Raw genomic sequence first — 19009 nt, 5'->3', positions numbered from 1 at the left:
AGCCAAGAAGAGGATTGCCGTGCCCGACTGCAGCGGGGCCCGGAGAGACCCGGAGGTGGGCGTCGGATCCCGCAGTGTGCGCAGGGAAGAAGGGAGACACCCCCCCCCCCCACCCCCTGGTGTCCTGGACCGCGGGTCGTGAAATGGGACTCGAGCGAGGTCCCCCGATCGCGCTGTGGCCATCGAGCGCGGGGAACCAGTGCCGGGAGACTGTGCGCCCGGTGACCGGCGGTTGGCCCCGGGAGCTCCGGTCAAAGAGGAGACTCCCGATAGTGCTGTGTGCTCGGCGGACCCGGAGCAACATTGAGACAGAGCCTGGTGGCCGCAGAGGGCTCACGACGGGGATTCAACTATAAATTAAAGCCGGTGGGGTGAAAAACAAAGTGGGGAGAAACAAAAAAAAAAAAGGATAAATACGAACATTTTAAAAGGGAAAGGGCAGACGGTGCATGATGGAGTACCACACGAGTATCCCTGCATGGCGGGCTCTGAAACAGTGCATCGAGCCACCTGCTACACGCAAAGTGAACTGGCATACGAGGAAACGGGGGCGGGCTGACTGCCATTAACATCCTGGTTTACTTCCAGCATATTCATGTAGCGAACTTTGGGCAGTGGCTGCAGAGCCCCTGAAAACTGGACAGCGTGGGCAAGAAGGGGCCTGGTGGGGTGGGCTCCCCTGGACCTCATGTACTTCGGGGGCATTCTGGGGAAGACGCCCAGCCAGCCTACAAGAGCCCAGAAAACGTGCAGGCGCACGCACCCAGCCCGGGTCAGGATTGTGGACGACAACCCCACTTGGACACGATACCTGCAACATCAGCACAGAGAGCGGGCGGGTGAGTGCTCGCCCGAAAGGAGAAGCAATAGGACACAGCGGCAGACCAAAAGATCACCACGAATGGGTCCCGGGCAGTTGTGGCAACATACGGAGGCATTTTCAGCGGCAGGGCAGCCACATGGACGCCAGTAAAGACGCCTAACACTAGCAATTGGTGGACACACAGCACGTGGCCCAGGAAGGGGCCGGAGGGCACAAGCCACAGCATAGCATAACTGCTGCACATACACTGCAGAGGCAGCAGACACAGCACACGCTGGTGGGGGGAGACCCGAGCGGGACGGCCCGGAGACACAAGGGGGCTGACCTGCTGCTGGACCCATTCACAAATGCCAAAGAGCCAAGAAAAGGCACCAAAGACAAGACTGCGAGCTGGTGGGCCTGGTGGGCAGCGGAGAGCCGGTGAGGGGAAGCGCAGGGTCCGGGTGTGCACCTAACCACTAGCCACTGAAGGAGATACAGCAGGGGACTGCTGAGCAACACTGTGGCGGTGCAGGTACGTGGGAGGACACAGCCCATTCCAGTATGGCGGCGAGCAACAAGAATACGCCTGAATACGGCTAAAGCGGCCCCTGAATACTGAAAGTGGTCTGACGCCACGTTGGAGTTCGCGACTGGGGTGGTGCCGCTGGATCGCGTCCGTACGGCACAGCACAATGTCTAACAAAATTGTCAGACCCAGGACCAAGCAGCCCACGATGGAGACCTACGCCGAGACACCCACAGGAGTAGAGGGGGGCAAAAGCAAAAAGAATACTATCACGGTGGGAGCGGAGACACCGGGAACGATCCAGGAGGTGCTGGCAGAGATTGCGGACCTGAAGGTTGCTTGGGAGACCAAACTAGGCCTGGCAATGCATGACCTAAAAGTAGGACTGGACCTCAAGATCGGAGCGGTCCAGGAAGAGGTTAACCTGCTGAGACAGGACGTGAGGACACTCGCGGAGTGCACCGGAAACCAGGAGAAGGAGATGGCCACAAACACGGCAGCATGTGCCGCCCACGGATCGGAACTTCATGCCCTGGTGCAGCACGTGGGCAACCTGGAGAACAGGGCAGCGGAGGCAGAAGGGCGCGCCAGACGCAATAACGTTCGTATTGTAGGATTGCCAGAAGGAATGGAAGGGCCTAACACAACTGAATATGTGGAATCCATGCTCCTGCAGGAAGTAACTGGCGGAGGACTGACCCAGGGGTTCATGGTCGAAAGGGTGCATAGGGCTTTGACAAGGAGACCGCCCCCCGGGGAGCCCCCCGCGGCCACTGATTGCAAAGATTTTAAACTACCGGGATCGGGAGAAGATGCTGGAATTCTTCCGCAAGGGAGGCACGATCAAAAGGGGGCCGATGAAAATCACAGCGTACCCAGACTACACTCTGCATGTACAACGCAGCAGGATGAACTTCGGGTCGGTGAAAAGGAGGTTGAGGGAGGCTGGCCACAGATACATGTTACTTTATCCGGCCAAACTGAAAGTGTTCCACAAAAACAAAACCCTGTTTTTCGAGACGCTGGAGGATGCTATGGACTGGTTGAATATGCAGGGTCGCCCCCAGGAACGGGGGATCCAGACGGATGCTGCAGCAGATAAGTAACACACAGCTGGGTCATCTTGGGTGACACAGTGCAAGACATTGGGACTAGGGTATGGTACTGAATAAAGCCTGTGGGGGATGTGTGGCAGAAAATACATGCTTACAGGAACCGCTAAAAGCAAAACAAGTAGGAGCTCCTGGGAGATATCCCTTGAACCCCATAGCATTGCGCTTAGTTAGGTCACTGTTAGTTTGATGACACTCCGCGGGGTCCTAGTCCTCGGCTCGCGAGACAGGACCAGACGCGGGTCGGCCTGAGATCCAGGGATGGAGCTGGGCATTTGTTGGGGTTGGGAGGGGGGGGGGGTTGTGTGCAGTGGGGCATGGTTGGGAAAAGGGGGCGGGGGGAGTTGTTGAGGTTGGGAGGGTCAGAAGTCGGAAAACAGGCCATCTAAGAAGACATCAGAGGGAGTGGGGAGGGGAAGGATACCAAGTCAATTCCATCGGGTAATCTCAGTCGTGACCTGGAATGTGCGGGGCCTCAATAGTTACCTAAAATGTAATAAGGTGATGTATCTAAAGAGGATGCGGTTTGACATAGCTCTGCTACAGGAGACACACCTCACCAAGGAGAAGTTGGAGGTAGTCGGGAGGAAATGGAAGGGCAACGTCATAGGGGCCACGTACTCGGCATATGCAAGAGGGGTGATTACATGGGTGGCGCCGCATGTGCCATTCCAATTGCTCAGGTCGACTGATCCAGAAGGTAGAATGGTGGTGGCGGGGCTCCTGGAGAACAGAGAAGTGAACATTATAAATTTGTATGCCCCCCAACCATGATACAGCGGCATATTTTAGATCCTTGTATAGTAAAAGTAGCCCCTTGTGGGTGGCGCAATGTGGGGAGGGGACTTCAATTGCACCCTGAACCCCAGCATAGACAGGTCAGATGAAAAGTTAGAAAAGCCTGCGCCAGCAGCTAGGGCACTGAGAACGCTGTTGATGGACCTTGGCCTAGAGGATGTGTGGAGGCAGCTGCATCCAATGGAAAGGCGATATTTGCATTACGCGGTGCCACATGACCTGCATACGAGGCTGGACTATGTGTTTGCCGCCGCTGAGATTGTGGGAGAAATGGTGGGTGCGGAGTACAAAGCCCGGGTACTTTCTGATCATTCGCCTTTGGTCATAGAGTGGCGACATCAACCCCCCAGAGCGTGCATCCGGACGTGGAGACTCAGAGCTGAGGCCCTACAGGATGTGGGATTCCGAGAGGACATGAGGGAGGCCATTGAGGAATATTTTGAACTCAACACGGGTAGTGTACGCTCTGTGGGAACAGTATGGGAAGCATTTAAGGTGGTGGTGCGCGGGGTGGCTATATCTAAATCCAAGGGACTCCTAGGGGGTATTGAACGGGAACTGCAGGAAACGGAAAGAGAGTTAGAGGGCCTGATACAAAGTGTGGGGACTACCCGGGAGGACAGCGCTAAAATAAGAGACTTGCAGATGGCCTGTAGTGAACTCTGGGACAGAAATTTGCAACCTTAATTATAAGCAATATACAGAAAGGCAGCATGTGGGAGGGGATAAACCGGGTAGATTACTGGCCTGGCTATACAAAAATGAGACACCCCGCCAGGTGATCAGAGAGGTCAGGGACGCTGAAGGTCATATCTGTCACCCAGGAAGGGGTAAACGAGGAGTTCCTCAAGTATTGCAAACAATTATACGAGGACGCTGGGGAAGATGAGTCAAGAAATACTGGAAACAATAGATGACCTAGGGCTGCCCACCCTGGATGACTTGGAACGCGCAGATTTAGAGGCCCCCATCACCTTAGAGGAACTTGAGGCGGTGATCAACACCTGCCCACAAGTAAAGCGCCTGGGTCAGATGGGCTACTTAGCAAGTTTTATAAAGCATGCAAGCAGGAGCTACTCCAGCCACTGCTGGTCATGTTTAATGAAGCTTACGAGCAGGGAGAACTGCCGGCTTGTCTCTGTGAGGCAGTGATCATCCAGCTCCTGAAACCGGGCAAGCCGGACGAGGAGTGCGGGTCTCATAGACCCTTGTCTATGCTTAGGCAGTGCTGGCCAACAGACTTAAGAGACTGATTGGCAAGTTGATACACCCGGACCAAACGGGCTATGTCCCCGGTAGAAATATCACAGACAATCACAGAAGACTGCACCATATCATCGATCATGCCGAGGAGGACCCGGGCGAGTTGGCTATCGTGTCGCTGGACGCGGTTAAGGCATTTGATTCTGTGCGGTGGCCATGGCTGATGGCGTCCCTGAAAGGTTACGGGATGGGACCAGGATACATCAGGGCGGTCCAGATGTTATACAGCTCCCCGATTGCGAGAGTTAAAACAGGGACCATCATTTCAGACAAATGGCAACTCAGCAGGGGGACCAGACAGGGATGTCCCTGGTCGCCCATGCTGTATATTCTATCATTGGAGCCGCTGGCAATTTGCCTGAGGCAACAATACGGGGAGGTAGGGATTCGCACGACACCTGACATCATTGTATGCAGATGATATGCTCCTCTACTTGCGCTACCCGGAGGAGAACCTGCAATATGTGCTGGAGGTGATGGATAGTTATGCCACCCTCTCGGGCATATCGGTGAACCCCGGGAAGTCTAGTCTGTTCCCCTTGGGAAGGTATAGGAATACCCCACTAGATAGGCTACCCGTCATGCAGATTCCCTGGCAAACCAAGACGTTCAGATATCTGGGTGTAAACATTTACCATAAGATAGAGATAGAGCACAAACATAACACAGAGAAGGCAATTGTGGGAATTAAAAATAGCATGGCGTTCTGGTCTAGATTACCCTTAGCTATGATCGGAAGAGCAGCGCTGCTCAAGATGGTGGTTTTGCCCAGACTCTTGCATTTTTTTCTTGAATGTCCCTTACCCTATCTCCAGACGCTTTTTTGTGAGACTTCATGGCATGTGCAGGGGCTTCATATGGGGCAACTCTAGTACTCTGGTTGCCCTGTGGAAACTACAGAATACATGCGATAAGGGGGGGGGGGGCATAAACCTGCCGAATTTTGAATTGTATTACCTGGCAGGACAGCTGTTGTGATGTGGCAAGGTGGTTGTCTGCAGAGGACTCGGCAGACCAGGCTTTTGCAAGGTGATGCAGCTCCATACTTCCTAAGAGAGACAGTGTGGTTGCATAAAGCTATAATAACGGGGATGGGGAGATTATTGGAGCTGGGCTGGGAAATTTGGTGCAGAGCATGGCGAACTGTGGGCGTCCCAGATCCACTTTCTCAGCAGGTCCCGCTGGTAGTGCTATGCGGGGGAGACTCCCAGCTGTTCAAATGGGTCCATAGATACTGGGAACCGGTGGGCCTAGCTACCCTCGGAGATATATGGCATGAGGGGGAGGCACTGGAATTTCAGAGGTTACAGGAGGAGACGGGGGTGCATGGAGGCCAGTACATTGCTTATACCAGGCTTATGAGACGGGTGAGGGAGAGGTGGCCTGAGATGGTACTAGCAGAGGAACCTGATGCCACCCTGGAAATGATGTATGACGTCTCGGAGGGTGGGCATGAAATATCTAGGATAAATGAGCTCTTGAGTGTGAATGCGGGGAAGGAGCTGCTTCATCTGAGGCATGACTGGGAGGAGGAGGTAGGAGAACTCGTGCCAGAGGGACAGTGGGATAGAGCTCAGAGGTACCATTAAAAAGGTGTCCTGGAATGCGAGACACCAGCAGATCCAGTTGTACGTCACCCATAGAGCTTACTTGACCCCCCCCCCCCCCCCCCCCCCGGAAGAATAGCCAGGTTTGGAGGCTCGGCCATACAGAAATGCCCCAGGTGCGGGGAGGTGGAGGCAGGGCTGCTGAACATGTTCTGGGCTTGCCCCGAGGCACAGAGATTCTGGGAAGAAATTAAGTTGATATTGGCCAGTGGGGGAGTGGTGCTTGACGTGAGGTCTGCTTGGGCCTGCATGCTGGGGAGTTTTCCCAGGCCACGTAATTCTAAGCACATCAGCAAGATGAAGGACCTGGCCTACATCTTGGCCCAGCGCAGAATAGCGATGTGCTGGAAAGCGGCCCATAGGCCCAAGGTGGAGATGTGGTGGGCAGACCTATTGAAATGGGCGGAGGCAGAAACTGCGGTATGGTATGAGGCGGTCACTAGAGGGGGCGAAGAAGAAGTGGGCCCCCTGATAGCTTGGAGGCAATTGGTGACCTCGATGGCAAACCCTCACCAGGTCACTCACGTAACGCAAGACTCCGACGAATTGACATGTACCGAGATACCTGAGAATACTCATGTGGATGGCACGGATGTAACGTTTGTTGGGAGGGAGGGGGGAGGACGGAGGATGACACTGTATAATGTGATGTTTTGATATTGACTATGAACGTCCTAATTGGTTGTAATGTTTGGTGTGTTTTTTTTTTTTTTAAAACAGTTTTTATTATTTAAACAATGTTGCGAAAAAGTAGGCATTCGTCCCGTTACTGTCTCTAGATGAGGCACACTATGCTTTTCTAAGCCTTTGCAACATGCTAAAGTGCTTGCTGCTAAACTGCGAGGAGGCTGGTGCGTCGATGGTCTCTTTTAGGTTCGTGCTGGCAGCTGAAATACCATATTCTTTGTTCAGCAAGGGCTCATATGCAAGTGGCACTTGGGGGCAAGGTAAGGGTGAATTTGGCTTCCTTTTTCTGAGTAGTTCAGGCAGCTGAAGACCAGGAGTTGTGCTCTGCCATTGAGATGAGAAAGGCAGGTTAGGTACAGCTGTGGTGCCTAGTTCGAAGCAGAGCTGGGTCTGCATTGCTGACAAAGTGGAGCTGGGGCATCCTTGCCAGTGGTACAGATTTATTCAAAACCTTCCACCCATCACTTCTGTGGTCAGTTTGTCTCACTGTGAGAGAGGGTATGCCAGACGTGGAGCCCTTGCTCGCTGCGCCATAGGGAACCAAGCTGCACCTCACTGGGGAGGCCCAACAAGGCCGAAACATGTCTGGGGTTGCTTGTGTTTCCGTGCAGAGGGGACCTGGCCTAGCAGTTCGGGCTGGGCTGCTACCATTGGTGGCAGTACCTGACTGATTTGCATATGGCTGGTCCCCTTTTGCAATGGCGCAGACGGGCTAAAACACGGTGGTGTGGAAGGTTGCCCAGAGCATTGCCGGTGGTACAGATTTATTCAAAACCTTCCACCCATCACTTCTGTGGTAGCAGTCTTGTTGCGCACGAGTAGAGTATTTTTACTTCCGGGTGGAAAAGCCCTTGGTGCCCACAGGTTATGTGCTGGGGTGTTTAGGATTAGCAGAGTTGTTTAAAGCAGTATGATAGCTCTGTGTGAGTGCTTGCACCGTGTTTGTGAAAGCCCTGGCCAGGGTTGCTGCCCGCAGGTTATGCGCTGGGGTTTGGGAACAGCAGGGTTTTGTTAGAGGTGAGAGAGCTGCGTGGGTTGAGCGCTTAATGAGGCCACCCCACTCCTACTCTACCCCTTCCAAACTCCCTCACCCCATTACATGCGCTGGGTCTTTTTTTTTTTTGGGTTATTTTGGGCTACTTTTCACAAGTCAACCCGAGGCTGCTTTCTGTCATGTTTTTTGAACCACCTCTCTACCCCTGGCCCCCTCTCTAATCCTGCCCGCCTACCCCCCACCCTCCTCATTTCTTCTTGCTCATCGATGGCACCTTCTCCAGCACACCCAGCTATGCACCTTATCGCATCCTCCTTTTGAAACTTTGTACTCTCCTCCTTGCACCCTATAAATGCAAATGTCAGTGAACGCCAAATCTTTTGGCATTGCCAATGCTTAAATATGCTATTTCATTTGTGAAATGGCACCAAAAAGGCAAACGCTGTATTTCAACAATCTGCTTCTTTTGCTGTTAGTCTAATCCACAAATTTGTACTCGGCTGATGCAATTCATCAGTGTTGGGTTGCCCTCTGCTGTCCAAATGGCAAAGTGCACCTTTGTGTGCCCTTCCACTGGAACAGCTATAATTTAAACTGAATGAGCATGGTTCTACGCAGTCCCCTTCGACTATCGCAAACATAACGGAATAATTTCAAGTTACTTCTTTCCACCCTCACTTCTCTTCACACAGGGCACAGCGGTTCCAGTGTCCATGAATAGTGAATTACCGGCTCAGTGTTGCAGTCTCTAAAGAGTGAAACGCTGTAGGCTGAGGCCTCCTCACGAGCTAGAATCGAAAGTAGGTGCTGCAATTATGCAACTAGGCAATCTTATGCCATCACTTCAAAAGAAGACAGTTACCTATATGCTTAGCCTTTTCAATGCCCATTAATAATTTACAGGGACCTACGCCCCCTTTCTGGAAGCGATCAGTGGTATTTCTGATATTTAAGGTGGGGGGAGGGGGTCAGAAGTGTGGCCCTATAAATTTCCAATCAATATGGACCTTCTGCTAAAACGGCATATGTTAAGCTGGGAACGGCTAGTAGAATTGGAATTCTGTAAGGTTATATTAAGCATAAATTCTTTACAATTTGTTTCTGCCACAATGTTTTCTTTTCTTGCCACAAAATTTGGAAATCAATGGGGACTGCTAAATCTTTCTCTGCTTAAAACAGATGGGTATGGCCTCTAATGGATCTAGTGAGGGATTGGATTGCTTGATGTCAAGGTTTATTTTGGGCAGAGTAGCCAGACCCAGAAATACACGTGTAATTGCTTACCTGCTATGAGCTCAGGTCCCTTCTGAAATGTCTTGAATGCTTATGATGGGGTTGGGGTCTGTTCACCACAGAAATGGTTAATCAAATATACATATATTTTATCTCTGCCGTCCTCCCCAGAGCTTTTTCGCTAACTTGATTTACAGTTGTACCCCTTTTCTCTAATTCAATGCCCTCTAAAGTCACAGTGCAAAAGTAAACTGGACCCCTTTACCTCCATTGGGGCATCATACTTTCTAACACACTGTAGACTCACTGCAATATTGTTCCAAAGTTAGGCAAATTGTTAGCCGCTATATAACACCAGGATAAACTTGTGGAAGGAAACATAATTTTAATTGAATAGAAAAACAATACCTTTTTAGAAGTGCCTTATCTTTTAATGACCAAGCAATATTACCTATTGCTTCTGTCATGTTAATGCTTAATTTCATTAATAAATCGGGCAATATATGAAAACATAACTTTATTTTTAAAGGAACTCGACAACTTTTAGAATCTGGTAAATCATACAAATATATTGGTGCACTTCACATTGACGCTTTTTCTTTGTATGTTTTATGCGTAATCCCCCCGCACCCGTGCCCTCTCCCATTGAGACCCCCAGCACTTTTTGCTGGACTTCTGGGTCTTTTTTTCTTTTTATTCTGAATGAGGGGAGCCTTTTTTTGTTTTCTCCTCGTTAATTCTTATTTGCTCTGACTTTTTGGGAACTGTTATTTTTTTTAATTACCTTACTCTGTGGCGTCTGCTTTCCTCCATACCGCTTTGAGGCTTTTGCGTTAATTTTGAAGCACACAACACCCCCCCGTGGGGTTTTTGTTATGTCTTTTATATTTCTTTAGAACTACTGTTCTTCAGGACAGGGGGATATCCATCCTAAAATATTTACTTCTGAGAGATTAGCACACACCACATTTGTGTGAAGTGCTAAAGGGATAACTAGTATCCCCTTTCTCTCTGCTCCTGTGACTTTCTAGTCGCACTGACAACCCTAAAGTTATGGCTGGTGGCAGTGGACGTGTTCTACCAACTTTAGTGCTATTTTCTACCGCAGACTGTATTCGCAGACTGTTCTGCACCAAAGGGTCCCCTATGTCCTAACATAGGGGCTCCTTTCTCTTTTCGACTTCTTCTGTGGTTGTCCTCGCTAGCCCTTCTACCATTCTGGGAGGCGGAAGGTCTGCTTTTGGCAGGAACACAGTGTCTCCACCTAGGCTTCAGTCTCTGTGAAGGCAGGAAATGGGGGAGGATTTTTGCACTCCCCTTTGTCTGCCAGAGTGCCTTAATGGAACCAGTTCCCACTGGGGGCTGACTGTCCTGATTGGAAGCCACATGACCCTTTTTGTAAACTGCTGGGAGAGTTTGCAGAGAGGAGTGAATGGGAAATCTGAATAAAAGGTGATGTTCCTGAGGCAGAAGGTAAGTTGACTACTGGAACAGAAGATACAAAGATGAAGACTACCAGAGACTCCTGTGAAGCGACCACTGCTGTCCTGACCCCACTTTCTTATCAACAGCGAAGCTCCGAAGAGGGCTCCTCCTTCCCTGTTGGCTTGTGGGACCAACCAGCCCTGAGACGAATTGCAGATCGAGCCATCCCCGGGGTGCTGTGACCTTCCAGGGATGCAAACCGTGTATAGCAGGAGACCTTCGACCCATTTGCAAGCCCGACTCGGTCTAAAACTTTGAGCTCCAGTTGGACCTCTGGAGGCACGATCCCACTCATCCATGTCCCCTCACCAGAGTGTAGGACTGAAGAACCGAGGAAGATCTGGTGATAACCGTCCTTTGTTGGAGCTGATTAAAAAGGCACTAAAACCAGACTGATGCGGAAGACCGAAGAAATCCATGCAGAGTGTCCTTTGTCACGACTACTGATGTGGCATCCCATTCAGAGTCCTTCCTTTCCTCACCAGACCGAGGAATCTGGAGACCGGATCCATCTCTGCTGCACAGGAACAAATCCAGCTTCATTTACTTCTAACCTAAGGTACTGTGTAGCTCAAGGTAGACCTTACCTCAAGCCGAAGAGTCGCTGCAATGTTGCTGGAGTGAGTTACAAGGTGTTTCGGTGTCTCCCCCCCCCCTCCCATATCGCTGGCACAGGCTTCCCACTAGTGTTCTATTAGGGTGTCCTTTGCAGTGTCCCAAGACATTATCTATAGTATTTTATTTGTGTCTGAAAGTTTCCTGAGAATCTTTGCCTTTTCTTGTGCATAAGACTTTTGTTCCACTCCTAAACTGACTTTTGGATAGTTAAGGAATGGACTTTTAAAGCATTAGGAGCCTTGAAGTGTTGCTGAGAAATATTCTACTGCTAATAGTTTTGAATAACCCTTCTTTTCCTTTCTACAGACTTTGTGTGACTTTATAAATTAATGAACCTATCATTGCTCTGTTAAAAAAGCGGGTGCGCGGCACTATACGTTATACAGCAGAATTGTCAGTGCCTTTTTCTGTAGTGCAGTGAGCCCTTTTTCTCACTCTCTCGTGTTTTGACCTGATTTGGATTGTGTTTCTCCTTTTTGTTTTTTGAATCTGACAAACTCCACTCCATAGGCATCTTCTTTTTGTATGGTGACACACAGCACCTTCAGTGCAGTGTCGCAGAGAAATCCTTTAGATTTCTCATAAGGTTTAAATACCTTTTCTTGGGTCAACTACTGTTCCCAAGAATAGTAAAGTGAAATTGACTTTAACTTTTCTCTTTGTAGGTCCAGCACACCCCGTCTTATGTGGAGTGCTGGGGGGTTACTTGGGAGCCCCTTTTCCTAACCTACTCATCTAACATTTTTTTTTTTTTTAATGTTACCCGCATTACTTTTAAATGGCTGGTGGCAGTGGTTTAATTTTCCTACCATTGTGCTTTACTACCGCAGGCTGAATCCTCGGCTGCAGTGTAGCACTCATGGGTGACTAGTTTGTCAAAATGGCACCGACTTCTTTTTTTGCTATTTTCAGGTTAAGGTCGGTCTTGTGTCTTACTCTGCAAGCCAAGCCAGGCTTGAGCCCTTAGTTTGTTTTGCCTTTGGCAGGTTTAAGTATTGAAATTCGCCTCTGACTCAAGTGTGTATGGAAGGGCAGGAAGTTGAGGGAGGTTCCTGAAACTCTCCTGTCCTGTCTTAAGGAATGCCTGAATGCACCGAGTCCTGATTGGCTGTTTGAGTGACAGCTAGGCTGTGCATGAATGGGAGAAACGTGCTTAAAAGGAGAGGGTTTTGGGACTAAAGACAGTCGACCACTGGGAAGAACAACTCGACGAAGAAACCGTGAACAATGCTTGCTGCATCCTACTGGAGCGTTGAATTGCCCAGTGAAGCCATGCTACTGTTGAAACTCATTTTTCTGATGATTGACAAGAGAAAAGCCTGACTTGAGTTGTGTGGCAATGGTTAGCAGGACATTCTTTTAATAAGTCCGGTCAAATCAGTGGCTATGCATTTTCTAGTTGGTTTTCTTTGCTGTACTAAATTTGAGATTGCGGCTCTTCTAGTGTTGTTTCCTTGCTGTGTTTTGGGAGTTTTTTAAAACCTTGTTTTCAAATTGGGGAGGAAGGATAGCTCGGGCGCAACTCGTTTGTCATGGAAGCAAGACAACACAGAGCAACACAGGTTTGAATCCCGATCCAGCGCCTAGAAACCATTCCCTGGTATTAAGCACATTACAAAAGAATAATTCTAATATTTGTATTGGCCAGTATCCTCCACGTGGCTGTTGGCTTCATTTTGCTCACCCTCCTCTCAAATATGCCCCATACTCCTCAGTGGCTTGTATCTAGTTCAACCATTTTAGCATCGGTACATAAACTGGCTTCCAGACCTGGTTTTGGGAAGGGTGGTGCTTTGGTGGTAATGCGAAATCGCTCTTGCCCTCCCCAAGAGTGGCTGTGGGTGCACCCTACAATGTATTGGATCTGTGCTAATTTTGCCAATTGTATGGAGTGCCCCTCTGGTAGAGTGTACGAGATTGCAGTCTTGAGTACTGTATTGAAGCAGTTCTTATAAACCACCTTCCCGTTTGTCCAAATGGTGCACTGGGCGGTGCTGGGATCCCTTAGTTGCAAGCGTGACATCAAATTGGTTGCTAAATTAGGAGGCTTATAAATGGAGGTCTCTTTGCTTGGTCTATACACCATAATTTGTATTTGTATAATTTCATATATTTTTGCAGCTGCCATAGACCCCTAAAGCGCATGCACCTCTGGAATATTTTCCCTGTATATTTCAGGGGTCATGATGTAAAGTGTTTAATCAGCACACTTTGCTCGGCTGCTAATCAAAGGACTTATTGCAACACTTACTGGTAGAACCCTTCACACTCGCAGAAGCAAAGGCATCAGCATACTGAGTCTCAAAATTGCCTTGTTGCAGCAGGGACTTGGAGCACAACTTGACTTGTTGCAACTGCCCGGCGTCCATCCAATGAGCAATTGCAGAGGCAGCTCTGCAGGGACCTATGACAGTAGGATTAAAGCTGATGGCACAGAATATCATTGCTGAATCCGAGGGATTGACACCTGACCTCAGAATTCTACTTTGTTTTGTGAAGGACTTACTAATGGGCCTTGGTGTTTCTGCAGTTTGTGGAGACCGTCATTTTACACATGTTGTTTTGTCCCTCTCCTGCTATTCAGTACGTTGCTTTCTGAGCATCTGTAAATAACTCTTATTTACGAAAGTGCAGCCATGAGTGCCTATTCTTTATAAACATTAATTGCATTAGTATCTTCAGTGTCTCCAATATATACCGATGGCCATCCTAGGCTCTACATTTTACACATTATTAGACTGTGACAGTGTCTTCTATGCCTTTCTTATGAGGGTAGTTGTATAGTACAAAGTTCTAAAGCGGTGTCCGCTTTCCCTAAATTCTGAATTCATTATCTATTGTTTAAAGTAGAGACCTAGTTTGAGACCATTTGAGGGTTATACAGGGTGCGGGTAGCCAGTGCCTGGGCTGACGTCTTTAACAGTAGGCAGTACTGTGAGTTGTTGTCTGCGCATCAGTTTGTCCATTGGGATGCAGCTTGGTCAGGTATTGTAAAAGTCACGTTTTGAGTGCTTTGTGGAATTGGAGAATTATAGGGGCATTCTGAGCTGATCCAGGGAAAAAAGTTCAAGAGGCTGGGTGCGTGACAAGAGGAGGGTTATTTGTGGGTCCTCTTTGTGGATGAGTTGTGATTTGAGCCAGTTTGTTGATTTGCTGCGCAAGGATTGTTTGCCACTAGATACGTGGAGCTTTGCGGGATGAATGCATGGTTTGAAATCAAGAGCTGAGATCTATTTAGCTCCTGGTTGTAGCCTAGAAAGGCACGATTAGCTTGATGCCAACATCTACCTGCAGCTACCATTTGCTCCTCAGGCCGACTGATGCCAAACACACATTCACCCATGTGGGACAATCTTCAAATTAGCATTAGGACACATATGACATTTAGGGGTCCTAAATTATGGACAAAATAAGTTTTATCTTGTTCGGATGTTTGCTTTGCAGAACACTATGTACTAGGCCCTCGTTTTCCAGTGGTAGTTTCTGGTCACTGGTTAATGCTGGCTACCCAGGAGCTCCTTTTAGCTCCTTGTCCGATCTTAATTTCGATCCCTGTTAAGTTTCATTTTGTGAAGCAGAGAGAATTGGAGCCAGGCAGTTTGGGCCTTCTTGGCTGTGTTTCTGGAAGGACCTGCTGCTGTTGACGTTGAAGCCTAGGGATTCTGCCTCAACTAAGAGTTGTGGCTCAAATCTTTCTAGGTGCATATCATGGAGCCATTGTTGGACAAGTTGTTTAGTAGAGGGACCAATGAGGAAAAATGACTGTCTTGGATGTGGACTGCCTACCTCAAGTGTAACCTCTGCAAGACTGCATGATGACTAGGTAATCTCCAAGATGACTGATGTCCTGTGGGCTTTTTACTCTCATGTATAACTGAGTAGCATCCATGTTTTGGTGGATATCTATATCTGGATGTTCAAGATGTTCAAGGTGGGTGCCCAGAGGATCAATGTGAAGGTTAAAGTGGATTGGTAAGAGGATGGAGCCTTGGGGGACATTTCCGTATATTTGGGAGTCTGTTAGAAGGCAATGTGTTCCTCTCGACTACCTATTACCCGAGATATCTGAGGGGTAGGAGGTACACGAATTCAGGACGCTGCCAGTGAATCCTGTCTGTAAATGTGAATCTGTGTTACACTTCAGGCTTCATTTCCACAAAAGGCAATTAAGAGAAAGTAAATATCCAGTAATTGGGTTAAAGAGATGTTTATGCATTTCTATAATATATTTTTTTTTTGGGCCGAATTTCTAATGGTGTATTTGTTACTGCAAAATGTATTTGATTTTCATTAAAATAAAACAGCACTAAAACGGTTTCATAAAGAAAAAAGGAATAATACTGACTATCAGTGGAAATTAAAAACCAGTCTCTGAATGATGATCTCATAAAAACCAACTGGAGTATCTACTTAATGAATAAAGCAAATGCCGCATATATTCAGCCGATTCCATACAAACTGACAGTCTAATATGCATTACCAATCTTTTCAGAGGGAATGAAAAGAATTTCGACGTGGTTTATAGCTAGAACATGGAGGTTGAAATAAAAATGTCCAATCTGTGTCTTTTGGCAAGTTGCTGACTAAAAAGTGCATGTACCCCACAGCACTGCATGCAGTATCCCTGAGGAACATTCAGTGAAACGCATGGGGCCCTTGCAGGCTTATCTTTTAGACTAGATAAGCAAACATCTGCTGTGATCACCAGATGGCAGTTTTAAACAGTCCTCCAAATAACAATCCAAACACACTTCAAAAATGGCACGACAAGACTGGGTATAATCGTCATTAAAAAGAAAATACAAGTTATTTGTGGCCTCCTGATTAAAGTAAAACACCCAAATAACGTGTTTCTTGATTGTGACCCTATTCCACTCCTACCGAGGAATAGTTAGACATTGTTGTGACTTGTATAATTTCGACCCCACACAGTTAAGTTCTGAGATGGGGAATTGATTTAATCGTTATACAGCAGAGATTCAGTTTTTTTAAATTTTTTAAATGGATACATCAGAAGTTCCCAACATATTCACGAGCTATCCCACATTTGCATAGTTCTAGTGGGCAAGACAGACATCGGATGTTTGCAATCCTTCAAGAAAGTCACTGTTCCTGTACGTGCCCTGCTGTTGACTTGTGAAACAATAGGAATCCAATTTAAATCCTAAAATACTCATGCAGTGTCTACTGATTGGGCCATTGATAAAGAAGTTCGGTTTTTTTAATGCTTGATTTAATGTATCCTGTGTAATTTCTTTTATTACTAGATCGAAGTATGTATGTCTGGCAAACATTTTAATTGCGAGTAACGTTTCTTTTTCTTTCAGGAGTGGGCGAAGGAGGAGCAGGACGCCAGAAAGGAGAAGACGTTGAAATCTTGCATCCTTGTACTCCACTCCTTCCTACGCCCTCCACCCCAACCCGCCCTGTTTTTGGAGCCTTGGATGTAAATTGCAGGAGTGAATTATCTTGAAACACTGACCCCCCCACCCCCCCCACGCCAGTTGTGTCCATCATGAAACAAATACCTGTCCCATATTTGTGAATTTGTTTCCTGACGGCAGGTCAGGTTTCGTTTTTCTTATTTTCCATTGACTCAAAATAAACAGTTGTTTTTAGGCACATAAAGATGCGTTTCAAACCCATGAAAAGGACCTGTGGTTTTCTTTTTCTGTGATACCTTTGAAAACTCAAATGTTAGAATATTGCATCATCCAAACAAAAGTGCATGGGCAAACTCTGTAGTCAAGACAGTGGTTGCCAATTATTCTTTCCACACGTGAACGCAACTTGCCTAAACAGTTCTCTTGGTACAGAACGGTGCAGTTTTAAATAAAGTCTTCTAATGGTTTTTGTGCGTTTGCCTGCATTTGAACGGTTTATCTGGTGTAAAATAACAGAGCATGAAATCTATGCGAGACCTTTCAAGATTCCATGGAACTTTGCTGTGAAACGCACTACCTGATGACTTCTGCACCCAGTTGTTACGTTTTCTTTAAGAAAAATACATCAAAACTTGATGTTCATTTTGTTTTAATCAAGAAAAATCCTTGCAGAGATTTTGCATTTCAAAGCTGCTCTATTCCTGTCTATTTGCTCATGCAAGCAGTCCTTAGCATTACAGTTTAATGTCTGTTCGACGCTACTGCAGAAATCCGACCCAGAGCTATTTTTGGTAGAGTTGATAGTGTTATATTGTATGTATTATTTTTAAGTGCATTTGGTACATTTGTACTTTTTTTTTAAAGTTTTATATTTATTTTTTTTACTGTTGAAACGAATTCCCCAAGCACACATTTTGAGTATTCACATCTTAAAACCTATTACAATGAGGTTTTCACAATGGCAAATGTTAGTTAAAATAGAATTAAATTATACAGCACATTCAATTAAACCCTTTTTTGTAAAAGGGACCCTGTATTCAAAGAATTCCTCCAAATGCACCTAGTTGGATATGTATGTTTCCCAGGCCCACCACCCTTGACCTTCAACTCGGTGTAGAATTGGTCCAGGACACTTAGGTTCTGCTTTTAAGCCTTTAGTGTTCGATGGACAATTTCCTAGCCACTAGTTGCCCCACATAAGCTGCCGCTGTGATTACTAAGGACTATTCACCATAAATTGCACTCCAGAACTGTATCAAATATAAAGCTATGGACCCTTGCCTTAAGGTCGTCCCAGTGTTTTATGGCAAAATGCGGGGTGCAGTTCCCACAGTTGTCGCCCTTGCCATGACTTCTGCCCAAATGGCACTCTTCCTATGCACACTGGTCTTCCTGTGCCTACTGCCGAATAGTTCATCAGTATGCTCTACCACAGCATCTGACAATGCAGTGAGCTGCACCTCTGAACATTTAGATTTGCTGAGCCAGGTATCTGGTGCCTCAAACCTTTTTTCATGGGACATGTTTGTGCAGCACTTCGACTGGATGGCAGCAGGAACAGGGGTATTCAGGGTAGATTGTGTTTTTAAAATGGCTGCCACAGTCCTTGACGCTATTTCCGGTGCCGGTATTTCTGGCGCCCGTATTACTGGCTTTAACAGCAATTTGCGGGTACTGCCGGCAGTGTGGTTGTCGGTATTACCAGTACTTATCTGCCAAAATTGATTTTGTCACTCGTTTCGAGCTGGGGGATTTGCGCGTGCCCACAGACTCGTAGTATGCCAGCAATTCCTGTGATTGCCCGGCCGGTAATGGTAATATCGGCACACTGGTATTTATGCCATTTTGCTGGCATACTCTTAATGAGCTCCAATGGGCCTGTTCAGAAATAGGTGAAAACATATATTGAATGTGATTGCATTACTCTGATGTCCTTGGGATCTAAGACCCAGACTTGGATTGCCTTGTAGGGCAACAGGGCAATGCCGTAGTGTCAGACCATGATTTTAGGATGGGCCAGTTTTCTTTGATGGAAAGGACCACTTTTTGCCCAAATTGGACCTTGTTTTGTAAGATGCTACACTAGTTTTAACCAATGTTAATAAGCAGATATGTTTTCAAATGCATTATTTGTGACATTCTTTTAGCAAAACAACCCCCTTGTATAGAACTCAATCTGTTCTGGATAGTGATGATTTGTAATGTGTGATTGTGTGCCCCTTTTTCATTGGTGCCTGGACTGATTTTATACCCCACCCCAGCCCAGCCCTGGGCAGCTCCCTGTAGCCTCTTCAGTGATTATACCTTTGGCAGCTGTTGTATTATACATTTTGGATGGAGAGCCAGTAGCTCAGGCGTTATTGTTTGTATCTACCAGTGGCAAGATTGCAGGTTCAAGTCTCCTTGTTGGCATGAAAATACTCAAACTAGTAGCTTGACCTTAGTTTTTAGAGGAAATGGGTAACATGTAAAAAATGTTTAGTGTTATAAAAATATT

General features: G+C 47.3%; 1 protein-coding gene across 1 annotated transcript in view; it reads left to right on the top strand.

Moving 5' to 3' along the window:
• RBM8A (RNA binding motif protein 8A) overlaps positions 1 to 16979 on the top strand; it is a 60900-nt gene extending 43921 nt beyond the window's left edge. The window contains exon 6 of the mRNA XM_069652658.1: positions 16456 to 16979. Within this exon, the coding sequence (XP_069508759.1) occupies positions 16456 to 16501 (46 nt within the window). The 3' untranslated portion in view covers positions 16502 to 16979. The remainder of the gene's footprint in view (positions 1 to 16455) is intronic.
• Positions 16980 to 19009: the final 2030 nt, after the last annotated feature.

The sequence above is a fragment of the Ambystoma mexicanum genome, chromosome 1p (genome assembly GCF_040938575.1).
Source record: "Ambystoma mexicanum isolate Mex_15411 chromosome 1p, UKY_AmexF1_1, whole genome shotgun sequence".
Classification (NCBI taxonomy): Eukaryota; Metazoa; Chordata; class Amphibia; order Caudata; family Ambystomatidae; genus Ambystoma; species Ambystoma mexicanum.
The sequence above is the reverse complement of the archived record's forward strand: the minus strand, read 5'-3'. Positions and strand labels throughout refer to the sequence as shown.